General features: G+C 37.1%; 1 protein-coding gene across 2 annotated transcripts in view; it reads right to left on the bottom strand.

Moving 5' to 3' along the window:
• Positions 1–4,342: 4,342 nt before the first annotated feature.
• HSD17B4 (hydroxysteroid 17-beta dehydrogenase 4) overlaps positions 4,343–17,549 on the bottom strand; it is a 94,847-nt gene continuing 81,640 nt past the window's right edge. The window contains exon 23 of one of the 2 annotated variants that reach the window (XM_041398406.1): positions 4,343–4,620. In XM_041398406.1, the coding sequence (XP_041254340.1) occupies positions 4,462–4,620 (159 nt within the window). In that variant the 3' untranslated portion in view covers positions 4,343–4,461. The remainder of the gene's footprint in view (positions 4,621–17,549) is intronic. The other variant, XM_041398404.1, reaches the window with a different exon arrangement.

The raw sequence follows: 17,549 nt of genomic DNA, 5'->3' as shown, positions 1-17,549 counted from the left end.
TTCTGACACTTTGTGCAGATTCAGAGTGCTCACACAATAGACAAAAACTCACATTTTCACTGAAAGAGCAATTTCTTTCCTGTTTAGGTATACCACATTACTGCTGGTTCTCAACAGCCTCTGTTTTTCCAAATGCCAGAGTGGAGGAGATGGCACAACTGTGACTGTTCCTGAGCTGCCTGCAGTGTTCAGTATGCAAATAGATTTCATCAAAACCTGCAGTAGAGAGTAACAAGATTAACAGCTTCCAAAGACAGAAAGAAAATATTTTTTTTAAAAAATCTTTTCTTTAATTCTCCAAATGGGCAAGTGGACCAAAAAAGAATAACTAAAACACTCTAGAATAAAAACATCCACCTATGAAAATAATATTACAACAAAGGAATAGAAAAAACGTTTTTAAAGTATCACTATGGGCAAGTTAACAACATATAAATTGTGGTACATCACAGTGTTCTACTAGAAGGCTAGTCTTTAATAACATAGATAACCTTAAATTTGGTTTGAGTAAAAATCAAGAGCAGAAGGGATTTTTTTTTTTTTTTTGTGTATCTATGATGGCCAATGGGGAAAAAAAAGAAGCTAGCACAAGTTAAAACATGAAGATAAATAACAGCAAAGGCTTGGGATGCATTGAATAATTTAAAATAAACGTACATAAAAAAGGTCATTTCACTTTTCAAAGATGAATGGAACTTTAAAGAGAAAATAGACAAAGTGTTAAGATGCAAAATATTACTTTTTCCACACCCCCCCTCCCTCCCCCCCCCACACCTTTTTTCCCTGCAAGGCAGTGAATTACCAGCCTGGGCTTTTCTAAACAAAAGTCAGGCTTACCATAATGACAGCTGAGTACTTGGGAAACATTGACATCACACCTCTGAATGTTCTTGAAAGGTTACAGAACATTACACTTCATAAGGTTTCAAAACCAGACAACATAAAATGAAGAGTGCTAAATGCCACAGAGGCTATATGGACATTAGCAGATATTTCATTACACAGTAGATGTGGGAGATCTTTAGTAGGGAAATCTCCAAGGAGTAGTAAGAAGATACCATTTGCCGCTGCTTCATCAGTCCTCTTAACCTTTCAGCTCCAAAATATCCCAACACTACCCAGGATGAAATGAGTAATTGCTGTAACAAAGAAGTTTGTCCAGAAGTAATTTCACTGAAGGCATGGCTAGGCAAACAGGTGAAGGCTTAAAATACATCTACTTATATACACCACAATATTGTTAAGTATTTTCAGAAACTTGAGCAAGCAAATAGGTATTTTCCTGTATCTGAAGAATTAGGGGACTTCTGCATGACATGGTAATCAAGTCAACATAGACGTTGCAAAGCCAGAAAATGGTATTTGTTGTGCCTGCAGAAACAGTAGAGGTCTAAAATCATTTTGCTCTCTGCCTGTCTCAGGGATATCACCTGGGATAATATGAGCTTCTTTTATGCTTTTGTGCTTCTTTATGGTCACCAGCTGAGCCAGCTGGATTTTAGGAATCATCAGGTGACAGCATCCTTCCACTTTGATCCTGTACTGGCAAAATTGTGCCTGACTGTTTTCCAGGATAAAGCAATTTTCTACTTTAACAGCAAGAAAGATGTGTCTAGCTGCAGTCAAGTCTGCACAGGGGAGAACTGCTGAAACTGCCTTGCTAGTGAAAGTGGAGGAAGTGCACATGACTGCTTTAAACAAGTCTCAGCAGACAAACCAACCCACCTGCTAAAGACAAGGAAAGGTTACCAAGGAGTAATCTTCAGGCTGATGAAGAGATTTAGGTGTCTTTCTCTTAGCGGCACCTAATGAGGGAAGCTTTTCCAAGGGCAGTTTGAAATTAAGGAAAGGTGTCAGAGGCAAACGTCTAATGCCTGCCTTCCTGACTGCCCCATCAACAGCAGTATGTTCTCAGCTTAGCCTGAACTATCTCAAAATTACAGAAACAGAGGAAAGATACCAAAGCGTGACATGGATTTCTCTGAAGTCAGGAGAAAGAGAGAAATTAAAGGACATGTGATAATGTAAAAATAATGAGCTACAATGAGAGGTTAACTTGGATACTTTTATACCTTTAACCTGGAAAAAATGGGTTTGTTTGTTTTTCTCTGGGCATATTTGTTCTTCAGGAATGATAAAAAAGAAACTGCCTTTTACAAAATTGTCAGACCAGGATGCACAAAAGGAAAATAACTTTAAAAAATTACTTTAAAAATTATTAATTCCTCACTATTTTATTTGCAAAGAAAGAAGTAACCTGTTTTCAAATTAAATTTCTACTGAAAGAAAAGGGAAAGAAGAGGACAAGCGTGCTGTAAAGAGATTTACTGTTCAGTACTGACTAACTTACACAATTCAGTTGTGAATTCTCTCTCAATGTAATCATCCTTGTGTTATCAAAAACAAAACAGTAGAGAATTCATTTACTTCAGAACATTAACAGTACACAGGCTACAAGCTAATGTGGGTTGCCTTCAGGACAGCAACAAAATTATGCAGTTCATCCTCTTATGCAAAAGCAAGAGTAGGAATGAAGGCTGATAGGGCTGATACTCTGAGGGCACAAAGCTAAGCTAATAAATGACCTGCAGAGAGTGTGGGCTGCATCACCCTGCAGCCCTACTGGAGTCAAAGAGGGCATCCATGAGGGATTGGGACCAGAGCCTGCCATATGGCTTGGAGACACTGATCACAGCCAGGATTTTCTCTCTTGCTCACTGTACATCATTTCTTTACTATAGTTATAGTGAGGAGGATTTCCTCAGTAAATGTGCCTATTGCTCATAGCACAGATTTCTAATATCTATATATAAAGAGAAATTACAGTGCAAGAACTATTTCTGTTTCAATTGCCTATTTCCTCATAAAATGTTTTCAAAACATAATCTATTATTAGAATGGGGAAAGTTACAGCATAAAGTGATAAATGAAAAAGTGAACAAATTTTCTTTTTCAATAAATTTTGAGAGCATGTTATGTGGTCCAATGGTCCACACGTTCAAATCAGCATTAAGCAAAAAGGCAGAATCACTTGATAATTTCATGTCCTCAAAGTTTCTAAGGAAGAAAACAAAGTCCATTATTCTAAGAGCAACCATACAGAGATTTACATATACTTGACTTGTTGAAATGCTGTAAATGAATGTGAAGTGCTTTGCTTCATACAATACTGGGAATACAATACAATTCTTTTCACTTATGCCTAACAATATCACTAATATTTTTTATCAGTTCTGTTCCGGCCTTTTTTGCTTTCACCACTAAGGGAAAAGATTGCTTTTCACAGAATCATCACAGAATAAGCTGACTTGGAAAGGACCCACAAGGATCATCGAGTCCATGTTCTGGCCCTGCAAGCACCATGTGCCTGAGAGCACTGTCCAAATGCCTCTTGAGCTCTGTGAGGCTGAGGCTGTGACCACTTCCCTGGGGAGCCTGTTCCAGTGCCCAACCACCCTCTGGGTGAACAACATTATTCTAATATCCAACTTAAACCTTCCTGACACAACACTTTATTGAAAAACTAACTCTTCATGTTTTCCATCAGGACTGATTTGATGGATATATTTCTCCCGTCCTTCTTGGGTGTACCCATACACCCCTGTCTGTGACATTCTCAGCCTGGTTAAAGAAGAGCCAACAATCATCACCTCATAAAAAGATAATTTCTGCCTAAGAAATTCAAAGTATATGCATCATTCATTTTTAGACATCATAAACTTTTTCAAACTACATATCTTTCAAACTATGCCTCTTTTCCCAAATCTCTCATTTAGAACGAGATGCATCAAAAGTTCCAGGTTTAACTATTATGATTCAATAACACCTTTTATTTCTATTACTAAACACTTAGATACTCTGAATATTGTACTAAGAGTATGCAATAACTATTTTTACAGATTTGGTTTGGTTTGATTTTTTAATCTTAATATATACAAAAGTATTTATTTAAATTCTTATATTCAGTGTTGCTGAGAATGACCCATAATGAAGGAAAGTAGTTTGACATATCTTCATTTTCCTGAAACCTAAATGTTTATGAAATTGTCTACTACAGGCTTTATTATTCTTTGATAGTGTAACATAAAAACTATTGTGGAGGATATGGAAGCAATTTCACAGGGCAAGAAACAATAAGGTCTTAAGAAAGGCAATGAACAATTGTTAGAAATTGTAGCTTAAAAATATTATATATGATTAACAGATTAATTGTTTAGACTGGTTCACATACTGTATTCCAATTGTGAGCCAGTTTCTTTATGTATCACTGGCATTTATGACTCAAAACAGCCAAATCTCAAGTAAAAACTTCCCTTTGGAAAGCAGAAATATTTTTTTTAGCAGCTACAAGAGAATATTTGCAAAAAAAGGGCACACTAAACATTTGTCCAAGGACACAACAAGGTCCAGAAAAGGCCATTCACCCATCATTTTCATACAGTACATAAGGGTACATTTCACTCAGCTCTTGATATGAAGAAAAGGTAACGACATGCCAATTATTATCTCAGGCTGAATAGGACAGGGTGAAGATTCATTGATGTTCTCAGACATGATGAAGATGATCTGAACTGCCCAGAATGTTGGTACTGAAGCTGCCTTCTTGAATCCAGTCATTCTCTGCCAGAAAAAAAATCCAATTTCAGTAGAGAAATGCAGTATAATAACAGGTGAGAAATTCTAGGCCAGAGCACATATATCACATCCTCATCTTAGGAGTAGTAGAGCAAAATCCAATTACGTACAGATTGTATAACACAGTAAGTACCTTTGCCATAATAACTAACCTTTTAATTGTATGATGGTTGTATATTTGATCTTTGCTCACAAAACGATGAATGATTTCAGATCCAAGTAACAGGCTACAGATATTAATTCTTTAAATTCATACAAATCCATTCTCAGCTGAGTTGACATAAACTGAATTAAATGTCAGTGCATGGACGTTAATTCTTTGTTTTTCTGGGCTTTTTTTTTAATTCATGTGCATGAAATAAAAGGGTTATTTTCTAGCGAGTGCCTTGTTAACTGGACTAGGGTCTTCAGTGCATCAAAAATACGAGTTAGCATGCTGCAGCACATTGGTTTTTCAGCCTAGGAAGTTCTGACATAATATAATTGCTTAATTCTATCATTTAAGCACAAGTAGCTGTATCTATCAGCATAATAAGATTACAATGCTTTTTGTAATGCAAATGAGCTAGAGGCTTTTAAACCCATCATTAAAATTTTCATTGAAAGATGTGACAGTGACCAGGGAGCCTAAGCCTACTGTTTTCTTCACCCTTTCAAGAGCAGAGATTAGGACTAGAAAACTGGGCATTGATAGGCTGGCTTTGACAAATTCTTTCACTGGTCTAAAACCTCTTTTGGTAAAAGGTTTCATCTTCCCTGGTGCCAAGTAATTTCTTCAAAAGACACAGGGACATACAATGCCTTGTACAGAGCCATGTTCAGGTCAGCAAAGTCCTCCACTTGAAATGCTCTGAAGCTGTTCCCACCTCCTTTAACATCAAAATTTTCAGAGTTTTTTTTTCTCCTTAAACTCGGCCCCTAGACAACACATGCACATGCAGCCAGCTATGACAGAGTCCTGGCTATTTGGTGATTTACCAGCCTCAGCTTTCAGCAGGCAAGTCCAAGTACCATACATTTGTTGTGTTTCTCAGATCCCTTGGATAAACACAGTGACCACAAGCAGTATCTAGTCCTCCGTTTCACCATACTGTTGCCAGGATATCTCTACATTGCTGGTGAGACGCAATTTACAAGGGCTGGATTTCCCTCCATGTGAAAACCCACAATTCAGACAAACAGTCCAAGCCTCTTTTCCCATCAAAGATGAGGACATTCTTCCCAAATATATGCAGCTCAGTTTTCTTCCCAATTACCCTAAATATCCTCTAACTTAGAATAAGAGTTTTCTTACCTTCTCACCCCAGCTGACATCTCACTTGATTCTTTTACCCTAATCTCCTCTCTAATTCTATTCCTAAATTTTATTCCCTTTCCTTTGCTCTTCTTGACCCTGGATGCTGAACATAATACCACTCTGTGCAGCAGGAAAGGGGTCATGGTTAAATTGCCAACCTCTCTTCACTCTAGTATAATTTTAAAGAAAATCATCCTAGTCATATGCAGTCATTTATAAAAGTAAACTGACTTTCTGGAAAATACTCAGAATTAGGAAAAACCTCCTGTGAACACAGTAATTGTCAATTCTCTCTTTAAAATGCCCACTTGTGGCACTTCAAAAGACAAATCTGGACAGACTTTTACAGTTATACCAAATGTCAGACACCTGACAAAGTCAGACTGACAGAGTTCAGGTTCCCAGCACAAAGCCTGGAGATGCAGTAGCACTTTCAGAAGAGGCACCATGAATTTCTTATTTGATGTAAGGTAACAAGCAGTTATCTTGTACAAGCAGTAACTGAAACATTTCAGCCATTTCGGGTTACCAGAAAAAAAAAGAGGTCAAAACACTTACCTATCATAGAAACCCCACAGCCTAAAAGTGGCAGATGTGTAAATAATAAGCAACCTGGAACAGTCCTGTGAGAGGCTGGACAGCTATAGCAATTTACAGAGCTTGAATTCTAAACAGCAAATGCAGCAAGCCACATGGCAGAGGCCAACCAGGCTGAAACCTGAGAGAGCTCCATTGCACAGCAGGATACAGCCATGCAGAACAGGTCCTGAGCACAGCACAACATCTGAATCAATAAAGTGCTCAGTATTTTCTGCTCAGGCCCCTGCACAGCTGTTCCACGAGATGCCAGCATTTATTGAGGTGTCCCCAGGCAGTGCCACAAGCACACTCCAGCAGAGCCTTCCACCTCACCTGGATTCTGACATACTTTTCCATGCTCTGCAGATTAGGGCTGAGACAAGATTATTACCTGTCCCAAGCGCTCAGGAGACTGTAGGAAGAAAGGGAAGCAATAACAGCCCGTCAGCTGCATCAGCCCCTCTCCACTGCCATGCTTTTCATCAGTCTCTTTATCAATCTTCATACTCTTGAACAGTCTTTTCTTCTTGTAATTAGAGCTTTCCCCACTGTTCAGCCTGCATATTCCCAGGAAACAGCTCTCAGCCCTTTTCCTTACGGTGCTCACAAGCTCAGACTTTCTCCAGGGTACAGTGCCACGGCCTCAGAGCACTGTGTGAGAGAATGAATCTGGTCCTGGTTCCAGAAACTCTAAGGGACAGCCAGCCTCCCATTCCAGCATGACACAGCAGGCTAGAAGGGACTTCTATCCTTCTTCTCAAGCCCATCCGCTCATTAATGGTGACAACCATGTAAGAGCAGAAGAAATTCCTCCACTAATCATTCTGCCTTCACAATTTCATTTTTAAATATATATTTTTTTGAATGTTGAGAGTTATTTCATATATTTTGTGCATATACCAGAAGAGCTGTAATTTCCATTATAAAGTTAGACTTTCTATTACTAAGAAACAATAAGAAAAAAATAATAATAATAATTAATAAGTTTTTTGTTTTGTTGTTGTTGTTAATAATGAGCACTGAAGCAAATATGAAAGAGAATGAGGCAACAGATTAAAGCAGCCCATTATGTTGACTAATTTAAGTTCTTGAAAATTAAAGAAAATTAAAGAAAATAATAAAGAAAATAATAAAGAAAATTAAAGTCAGCCTGACATTTTAGTGATTATTTTTTAAAATAATTTCATTAGGGTTTTAAAGGACAGTAAAGTGGTGGTCTTAATGGAATCCTTATTAGAGTAAAAGAAGAAATGTTGATAATAGAAAAAATATGAAATTTCACACTGCTTTCAAGGTTTTCAACAAACTATGACAGCTCAACAAGAAACTATATTCTTCATGACAAGCCCCCTGGGCTTGAAAAAGTCACAGAATTAGTGTTTTAAGGGTATCCCAGTTGTATTTTTTTACTAATAAGGATAAAGCGTTATGGCTACTGTGCCGCCTCTGTTAATCCTGCTTAAGCAGAGCAGTACAGAACTGGTGCATTATCCAAGGGCAGTGCAAAGTAACATGCAGTTACCCAGTTCTTTTCAGAATTATTTTCAGCATACAATTAATTACTAAGATAAGCTTCTGTCATGGGAAAAGAACAGAGAAGCAATACACTTTACATTAATTCCTCCAGGGTGAAGCACAAATTATTTCCCGCATACACTGTTATGATCGCTGTTTGATTGTTCAGTAAATACATAAAATACTAGGTGTCATTAAGTAACCTGATTTAGGATATATACATCCTACTACATTACATGTAAGAGAATTATATAGTATAATTAGAATGTGAGTTGTGCAGAACCATCATGTAGCACTAGAAAGTTTAAGTGCACACATGGAGATTAACTGAAAGTTTTTACTAGGAACAAGGCAGTTGAGCTCATCTGAGAGCTACAATTCTTTCTGCAGTTTAAATTTCATTCTTAGTTATTCAGAGTATAACTTCTTCCCCATCAAATTTTACTCCTGGATTATTAGCTAAGTTTTTATAGTTTTTCCACTAAACAAAATAACTTTTCCTCTTTGATTTATTGCTCTGAGGTTCAGGAAAGCCTAAAGGAATAGAAAGGTGCTTTTACCTACAAATTCCTTCTCAATTTTTAAAACCCTTGCACATACATTTCCTTACTTATTTCTTTCCTCAATACCTGTGTAACCAGCACTAACAGTTCAATTCTCAATCTTCAGTTTTATAATGTATTGAAAATAGTAATGTAATTATGGCTTGAGAGAAACCAGACTGAAATAAGTAAACTAAATCACCTTCCATCTCAAGCCCAAGGGAACAGTGAAATGTTTTTTGACTGGAGAGGCTGAAAAAATAAAAGTCATCAGACAAACCAGAAGTCACTGGAAGTTCTTCAGGAATTTTAATTATATGGGCTGATGTTATATACCAAAATAGGAGAACTGACTTGTTTCAGTTTTCATATTTTGTGCATATGTAGAGAAACTACATGAGAAAAGAAAAGAATAAGGCACAGGACATGTCAGCATAAACAGGTGGAGTAACGGAGGAAAGCAAGGAAAGGCTTCTGGTGCTGAATATGGGCTGACTTGAGACATAAGAAAAATTGAACTATTAATTAACTGTTTCCTTGTGTTTGATTCCTACTTGTTTAGAGGCTCTCGGCTGTATTTTTTTTCAAATGAATGGGGTTTCTTTTAAAACCTCAGTACATCACCAATTCCTCTTAGCCAAAATATTTGATCACATCTTCTCTGCTATGTGTGAGATCAGATTTTTAAGTTTTCTCTCCTTGTCACCTTTAAGACCCTCTCTGGAACAAAGTGAAGGTCAAGTCACAGAAAACCAAATGTGACAAGCACTTTCCTAACTCTCTGATGTCCGTAAACCAGAAGTAATGGTGTGAAGAATACAGAATAAAGTGCCAGTGCAGAAAGGACTATCTCTTCAGAGAGCAAAGCACCAGTCTGCAAGATATTTCCAGAACTAACAAACCAGAAATAACAGGGTGTGAGATTTCACATTTTCACAAATTCCAAAGTATGAAATTACCCCATTACAGAAAAGAGTGCAATGTAAAAAAAAAAAAAAAATCCATCTTGGGTATCACAGGTAATGACACTATAACTCTCATGCAGAATCTTTTAGGAACTTGACATACCATTTAGAAAATATATTGCAAATTTTCAACTGTTTACAGCAATTCAATATTTAAGTCAGGTTTTCCTTAGATAGACACAATGCAGTACAAGGTATTACACCAATGAATTGCATTTTGTGACTAGAAATTTACAAAATTTCTGTGAAGTGCATTCTGTCACAGCACAATAAATTACTGCCAAGTAAGCAAAGGTATCCACCTATTTGATCTCCATTTTTTCACTCCTGCAAAATCCAATAGATCTTACTCCTGGGCAGAAGAGTTGTTTTGTGTACTGTCTCCTTCCTTACCATGACTTTCTGAGCCCAGCATTTCTTACAGAGAAAAGAGCCTGGACATCAACAGGCTGCATAGCTTGGTCTGAACTCCATAAACTGCAGCCAGTTTACCCTGTGGCATGTGGTCTTTGTGGTCTATTTCCAATCTCTCCTGCCAGTCACCTTGCTCAAATCCTCTCCAACTTCTCAACACAGTTTGGGTTTTTTTTTGTTAGTCTGCCTTTTCAACATGCAGCCATCACTCCAGTAAGCCCCAAAATTACTCCTTTATTTTTTCTCCCTTTTGCCTGCTTCTTTCCCTCACTAGGAACTCCTACACCCTGCTGCTGTTTTTCAACCATCTTTCTCCCACAAAACAGCATATACTTTTGCAGGAAATGACAGTGATATGACACAAATAGCCTCCTCCTATTTCCTCCTATTATATTTATAATATTTGGTCAGTATTTCCTCTTTAATGAAACCTGCTGGGTAGTCTTGCTGAAAAGTCCAAAGAAGCCTAAGTTGATAGTTCTTCACTGTATGGAAAAAATAGTCACAGAAATGTCAGTTTGATTTTCTGCAAGCTATGACCATGTCTAAGATTAAAAGCAGATGATCCCTTGCAATGTTCACATGTTTTATTAAGGCTGTTATTGCACAAAAAACCGTAAGACACTGACCTAAGCAACCCAAATTAAGCACTAAATCAGCATGATCTCAGTTTATCCAAACTTGCTCAGAACATTTTGAAAGATTTTTTGACAAAACGATTGCTTGGCAAGTGCTTTCTTCCAGCACATGTTGCCTGCTCTCCCACAAGCATCATGGTGTTACTTGCATTTTTGCATCACTTACAGGAACACTGGCATGGGTTTACAACTGATATAATCCTCATAATGAAATCAGGTGATCTACTAGTGCACAGACGTGGCATGAATAAACATGGAATAGCAGCCTTTGCCTTCATCACACCAAAACGTTGTGACAAAGTTTTGCACACTATTGCACATTGTAATACAGCCAAACCCAAAACTAAATTAGTGGCAGGAAATGCTTGTGCCATTGAACTAAACTCAGAACAGTTTTACAAGAATATAAATCAATGTTGTTACTTTTCTAATTTACAGCTGTTTCTAGGCCAAAGTTGGAGCACCAGTAAGAAGAAACCCACAAACATTTCTTGGAACTGTATGTAGGTTTTATTAGTACTCTGTATAGAACAAATATTTTTAATGTTTTCCCATGTCATCATATAACAAATATCTTACAATAAACATCAAAGCAATAGTTAAAGTCTACCAGAAACAAGTTCCAACTAAAGTGAGAGAAAAGCACAAGCTCTAAAGTTCAGATTCTACTTTGATATTGTGCACTAAATATTTATTGAAAGAAGGTTGAAAGGAAAATGGGTTGATAGTAGCAGCCATATCTAGGAAAAGGAAATGGATTCAAGAGTGAAAGCAGGAAACGATCAAAGGAATACACAATATACTGCTAAGAGGGAGCCAGAGGAACAAATTGTTCTTTTAAACAAATGCAAATAGTATCCCATTAATGGCTAGCCCTATTATAATACTACAGCTCTATGACCTTGATACAAATTGATCATAGTGGTTTGAGCATCCTTCACAGAGCTCAGACAAAATAGTGTGGGAAATGAAGGGCTGTAAAAATGATAGAGAGATAATTCAAAGCATCTGTGACTGAAGATGCATAAACAACAGTAAATGGCTTAAGAAACATCAGCTGCCAAGTAACTCTGAAGCAAAGAGAGAGGAGGAAAAACTTTAAAAATATGACATTGTCTTTCTTTGTTTCTCATTGTAGGGACTCAAATGCACGGGATACAGCTGTACTCCTACAAGTCTGAGAACACACTGTACTCTAAGGAGATGAGAAATGTCACTGAAGTCAAAACAACAAATTCACTAACCTAGGTATTATTTAATCAGGAGGAAAAAAGAAACCTGTAAGTCTGACACAGGATTGTTTTAAACCAATCCTGTCCAAATACAAACACATCTTGCCTTGTAATAACAAATATGTAACTCACAGACTCATAGAATGGGTTGGGTTGAAAGAGGCCCTAAATATTATCTAGTTCCAGCCCCCAGGAATACTTGTCAACAGACGGGATTGCTTGTAGCCCATCCACCCTGGCCTTCAACACTTCCAGGGATTGAGCAGACACAACTTCTCTGGGAAAAGTGTTCCAGTTTCTCACCAACCTCAGGGCACATAATTTCTTCCCAAGAACTAATCTAAATGTGCTCTCTTTTAGTTTGAATCCATTCCCCCTCGTGCTGTCACCACATGTCCATGTAAATAGTACCTGTCTTGTAGGCTCCTTTCAGATACAATTGGCTCACTCCGAAACTTTCTCTTGTCCTCACTGAATAAAAAAACAAAATTCTCTCAGCCTTTCTTCATAAGAGTGGTGCTCCATCCCCCAGTGATCTTGGTGTCCCACCTCCCTGTTCCTATCTCAGCCCATGAGCTTTCTGTCATATTTTTCTGCCCTTTGCTCTTGATGAGGGGGTAGTGACAAAGTGGCTTGGTGGGAATCATCAGCCAGTAAGGTCAACCCACCACAAAGCATTCAATGCACTATTAGTCAGACCTTCATAAAACATTTAACATAACACCACAAAAAAATCCAAATTATTAACTAGAAGGCTACAAAACACAACAAAAACTAACTTTAAAAATTAAATTAAATAGATGAGAAAAAAGAATTACAGCTCATAATCTGTCTAAAAAACATCCTGTAGGAATGCCTCACCTTGGATGGCAGGGAATCAGAGATTGTTTTTCTGCTGTCACAGAGAGTACAGCTACGGTCTGTATTTTATGTTAGCCCAAACTGGAGCAGTATGAAAGTGAAGCAAATATTTACAAAATGGGAAATCATACTGGGCAGTTGCAAATCCAAACAGGAGATAAAAATCACAGCTAGTAAAAGGAAGAACATCAGCTCCCAGATCAAGAGGGTCAAGACTGTAGTTCCTCTACCTGATTGCATAAACAGAGAAATTCTGAGGACTTTAATCACCCACCATAAGCACTCCACAACTACTAGTGGCAATAATTTAGAATGAAGATGAAAGTTGGTAAATCAAAGGAAAATTGAAAAATCCACCAAAAATAATAAATTTGAAATGCATGCTTTTAAGAGAAACTGCAGCATTTCAGCCTCCTTTATTTCTCAAACAGAAGGGTAAAACATTCCTAACAAAACTTTAAAAGTCTCCACATATCATAAGTAACGTAAACATAACATCATCAAGTGGATGGAAGCTGAAGCTGTTTAAAGTCAGTACAAAACTGCATTATAGGTCATAACAGAATTTCCCTGACTGGCCATTTGACATAAGGTCTTTTCCCCTAAAAACTGAATTCAGGTTCACAAAATTACTTTAGTCTACTACCATTCAAACTAGATGATCACATTTTCCAAGGTCTTAGAGGCTGCAAATTTACAAAATTAACCATGTGTCAGTATGAGTAGCTTTGAGTTTTCAATATGCTAATATTTAGGATTCCCCAAAAGGTAGAATAATGTGCTAAGAAAATAGCTATTTATTTCAAGACATTTTCATATAACATTTTCTCAAGGATGCTACATGCAGGTTTGACAAAATACATCTTCCAGTTTGTTTTTCTTACAGACAGACTTTCACGTCCTAGTTGTGCTCCATTTTGTTTACAGTTCTTTCTCATTTTAAAGCATAAAATACTCCACAAAGATTTTGTCTCTAGAAAGAGGTTTATTAAAATTCCAGTGTAGAATATTGTACTCGTTTTCCTTTTTTTTTCCCTGCCCTTCTGTGGTTATTGCCCCCTGAAAAGAAGAACTGTTAGAGTGAGCACTTGAAGGTGGGAGTTTCTGGACCAGCAATATACAGTGAGCAAAGACCCTGAAATGAGGGGGAAATGTGCCAGTTTCGGGCTGCTCTGAGAAAGAGCAGGGCTGACCAAAACTCCTGAGGCTGCTAAGCTGCTGCTTGGCACCTCTTGTTGCTGCTCTGGCTGAACAGAATCTGGCACCAGCAAACTGACCAAAACACTGAAGCAGATAAAACACATGGAGCGCATATGAAAGAAATGGCAATTCAACCATATGCATCTTGAGATTCTGCCGAAGTATGAATAAGTCTTCTCTGCCCAGCAAATACCTTCATTGATTCTTAAAGTAAGCTTGACAAAATAATATTTTCTTTTATATGCTTTAAATGTGTTTAAATTTACATCATAAGCTTGGAGCGCAAGAAAATTATTACAGGAATCTGGTGTTGGTCAAGCAGCTAAGTAAAAAACTAACTTACAACAATTCTCCCACAGTGAAAGGTAGCATACAATATAAATCAGACTCTGCTTGGTCACAGGAGCTGAAAAGAGAAATCTGACAGAAAAAAAAAAAAAAAAAAAAAAAAAAAAAAAAAAAAAAAAAGCAGCTGTAGGTCAGATCTTTTCTGCTCAATTTAAACCATCTTCTAGACCCTTGCAGTTTCTTAGATGGAGGATCTTCAAAGCTCTGCAAGGGCTTTAGAAGACAATATTTTCATGGGCAGCACAGCTTGAACAGATTTTTTTCCTGACTTCTTAGCTGATGGGGATATCATGTGGTCGTGATAATTATAATACCACTAAAACTAATAATTCAACTTTGATGAAGATATTTAAATGAGTGATAATATTCAGAAGCACTACCTACAAGATGAGATAGCGAATCAACACATAAAAGGCTGCTCAAGTTGGTCAAGGATACTGTTTTTAAAGATAAGCCAGACTATGGTACACATTACAGATAGAGAAGGGGAACAAAAGGTGAAAACTTCAATCCTTTACAAGAATCATTGCAGTAAATTTTTAAGATCCCCCAATGAACCAATAAACAGCCCCACAAAAATATCTGCACAGAGACCAAGTTTCATTTACTAGTCAGTGAAGCCAAATTAAAAAAGGCAAAACTACAGGAAGCCCTACATGCTTAAAATACTTTCTGTTGTTCAAGGTGGCTCTTCCCAAAGCAGTTAACTCTGCCATTGATTTAAAGCTATACACACATCTGCTATTAAAATCAATGAGTAACAGGCCACAGGTTACAGCTGATTGATATTCTTCACTCTCCTGCAAAAACCTGATCTCCTCAGAAAAGATATCACTGACATTTAAAGTATACACATACTGTGGTATTTGCTAAGGTTTTAAACAGTAATGAGTCCCAAATTCTGAGAGTTGGATTTTTGCTGAATGCCTGATTAGCATAGAGAGGAAAAGCCGTATCCTGAAAACTTTTGAACACAGCTAACATATTTCAGTCCTCACATATTATGCAATGGAAACCTGATTGCTGTAGCATTTAAGTTCAGAGCTGCATCTTTCCCCTTCTGTACAGCAGTCTAAAGGGCAGATGTTGAGAAGCATTTCTCACCCTGGTACTTGGCTATCACGTCTAAGACCTGGAATGGTGCCAGAGGTAAAGTTGGAAGACACTTTTCCTTCATGTGGCTTTGGACAGCTCTCCTGACAGAGGCAGGCAGTAGAAAGGGCAGATTTTTTTTTTTCCCAACAGCATTGGCATGCAAAAAAAGAATAGTCAGACACAGCTTTATTTTTCTTCAGTAGCTGTAAAGCTATTCCATGCAGCTTAGGAAGAATTTTCAATCTATTTAAAAAGTGTTTTCAATACAAACATCTCTTAAACTCCACAAATGGTTATGCAGTATTGTAAAATGAAGCCTCATGAGACTAGTGTCTAAATTGTAAATCTGTTTTGTCCAGGACCAGAATAATTATCAGAGGGAGACAGGCAGGGATGCAAAGCTGGCTTCCCTAAGTGTGGATGATGGGAGTTCTCAAACCATCTCCTTTCTCCCAGTTATATTTCTCCAAGCACAGTCCCACAGTGAGTGTTAATTACAGTCACAGCTGACAGAAAACCAGCATGTCATGAAGAAACAGGTTTGATAGGGAAAAGAGAGAGAAAACAGATGTATTCTGTGTCCATGAATTTCTAGACTTTGCTATCAGAGGGGGATAGATTTCACGTTATGAGATAAATAAAGCAATCATAATTTTTCCACAAACTACTCCTCAGAGCTTGATCATGCAATTCACCAATTTTTCTTTTTTTTCCCCATGGGGTTTTTCTATTTTTTAAACACTCATTTGATTCTAATGTCTTCAATCTTGCTTCCTGTTTACTTACTCTAATTACTTTATTTCAGTTTATTCAAACAAAAGACTGTCATTGCAGCCTAGACCTAGAAATACCCATTTTAAAAGTGCAGACTAAAATAAAACCAATTTACAACCTTCTAAATCTAAGGAGAGATTACATTTAATGTTCCCAGACAGTTATATAAGAATTTCAGAGAGTAACACTCTGAATATATAAACCTCCTGCTAATTTATAGTTCAGAACTGATCACCAGAAAATGAAAACTTGAAGATTGTTTCTGGTTTACAATATTTTTTAAGTTCCACTGGATTTCTTCTCTTTCAGGTGTGACTTAACAACATAGCATGATCATTTATAGGGAATACAAGGACAGAGACATCTTGTGGTAACAAGATGTTTGCAAAACAATGCACTCTTGTATACTGAAAATTCTCTTTTGATACATTAAATAAGCTGAGTATACTACAACTTTTCAAAGTAATTTTAAAACAAAAACTTTCAAATTAGAATTCCAAAATGCTTCACTGATAAAAATGTTTATTATTTTAAAGAATTGTTTGGAGGTTTTACTGACCAAAGCAGTATTGTTGAAATTGCATGCCTATTGAAAGAAAAACTGTCAAAAAATACTCAGTTCTAATTTCAGTAAACACAAGCAGCTGCTACGAGTTCAAACTACCTAGAAAAGAAATTTAACCAAACAAATACAAGCAAAATCATTGTCCCCTTACAAAGGAATACTGAAAAAAACTCTCCAGTTGTGGGGAAATTAAATGGTGCATCCAAATTGCAATGAGGAAAAGTCAGAACAGATGTTTCTTCCTGTGGTGGTCCCTAAAAAAGACATTAGAAGTAATGGCTGGAAGTGACACAGTATGTCAAGACTTCTCTCCTGTGGTCAGTCTCCATGCTGGACTTCTTTCATTCAGTTTCTTCACCTTAAACAGAAAGATAGTTATCACTTCCATAAAACATTTGGAGTTGCTGCTGGAAATATTATTCTCTATTTTCAATACAAATGGGATCCAGAGCCACATGAAAAATAGCTTTTCACTCTTGAGAGGCTTCAGAGATGTTTATCATGCAGAAATGGCCACATTAAGAAAGGTATTATTGTTACTGATCCATGTCAATATTAAATGCACTGGAAACGGGAATGATTACAGCATATGTAAATTTTCAGGTATCTGGATAAGTCTATCCTGTTCTTAAATAAATGTCATTGATCAATACTCTTTTAAATGAAAGGGGGGAAAAAGTAAATTTTGAGGATTACAGAAAAATTTTTAAGTCCTACAAAATATTGCCTAATGCTGCATGACTGAGGGGTCATGAGGTTCAGGGAAATTAAACACTTCAGCTATGACAACAGATCAAGGTCAGACACCAGTTTTGGAAGAACGCCTCACACCCCAAGCTGCAGCTTTTAACAGCAGCTGACACAGTCTTATATAGGCATATTATCCTTC

This window comes from Onychostruthus taczanowskii, unplaced genomic scaffold, assembly GCF_017590055.1.
Source record: "Onychostruthus taczanowskii isolate IOZ18803 unplaced genomic scaffold, ASM1759005v1 scaffold147, whole genome shotgun sequence".
Taxonomy (NCBI): domain Eukaryota; kingdom Metazoa; phylum Chordata; class Aves; order Passeriformes; family Passeridae; genus Onychostruthus; species Onychostruthus taczanowskii.
Note: the sequence above shows the minus strand (reverse complement) of the source record. Positions and strands in the feature narration are given on the sequence as shown.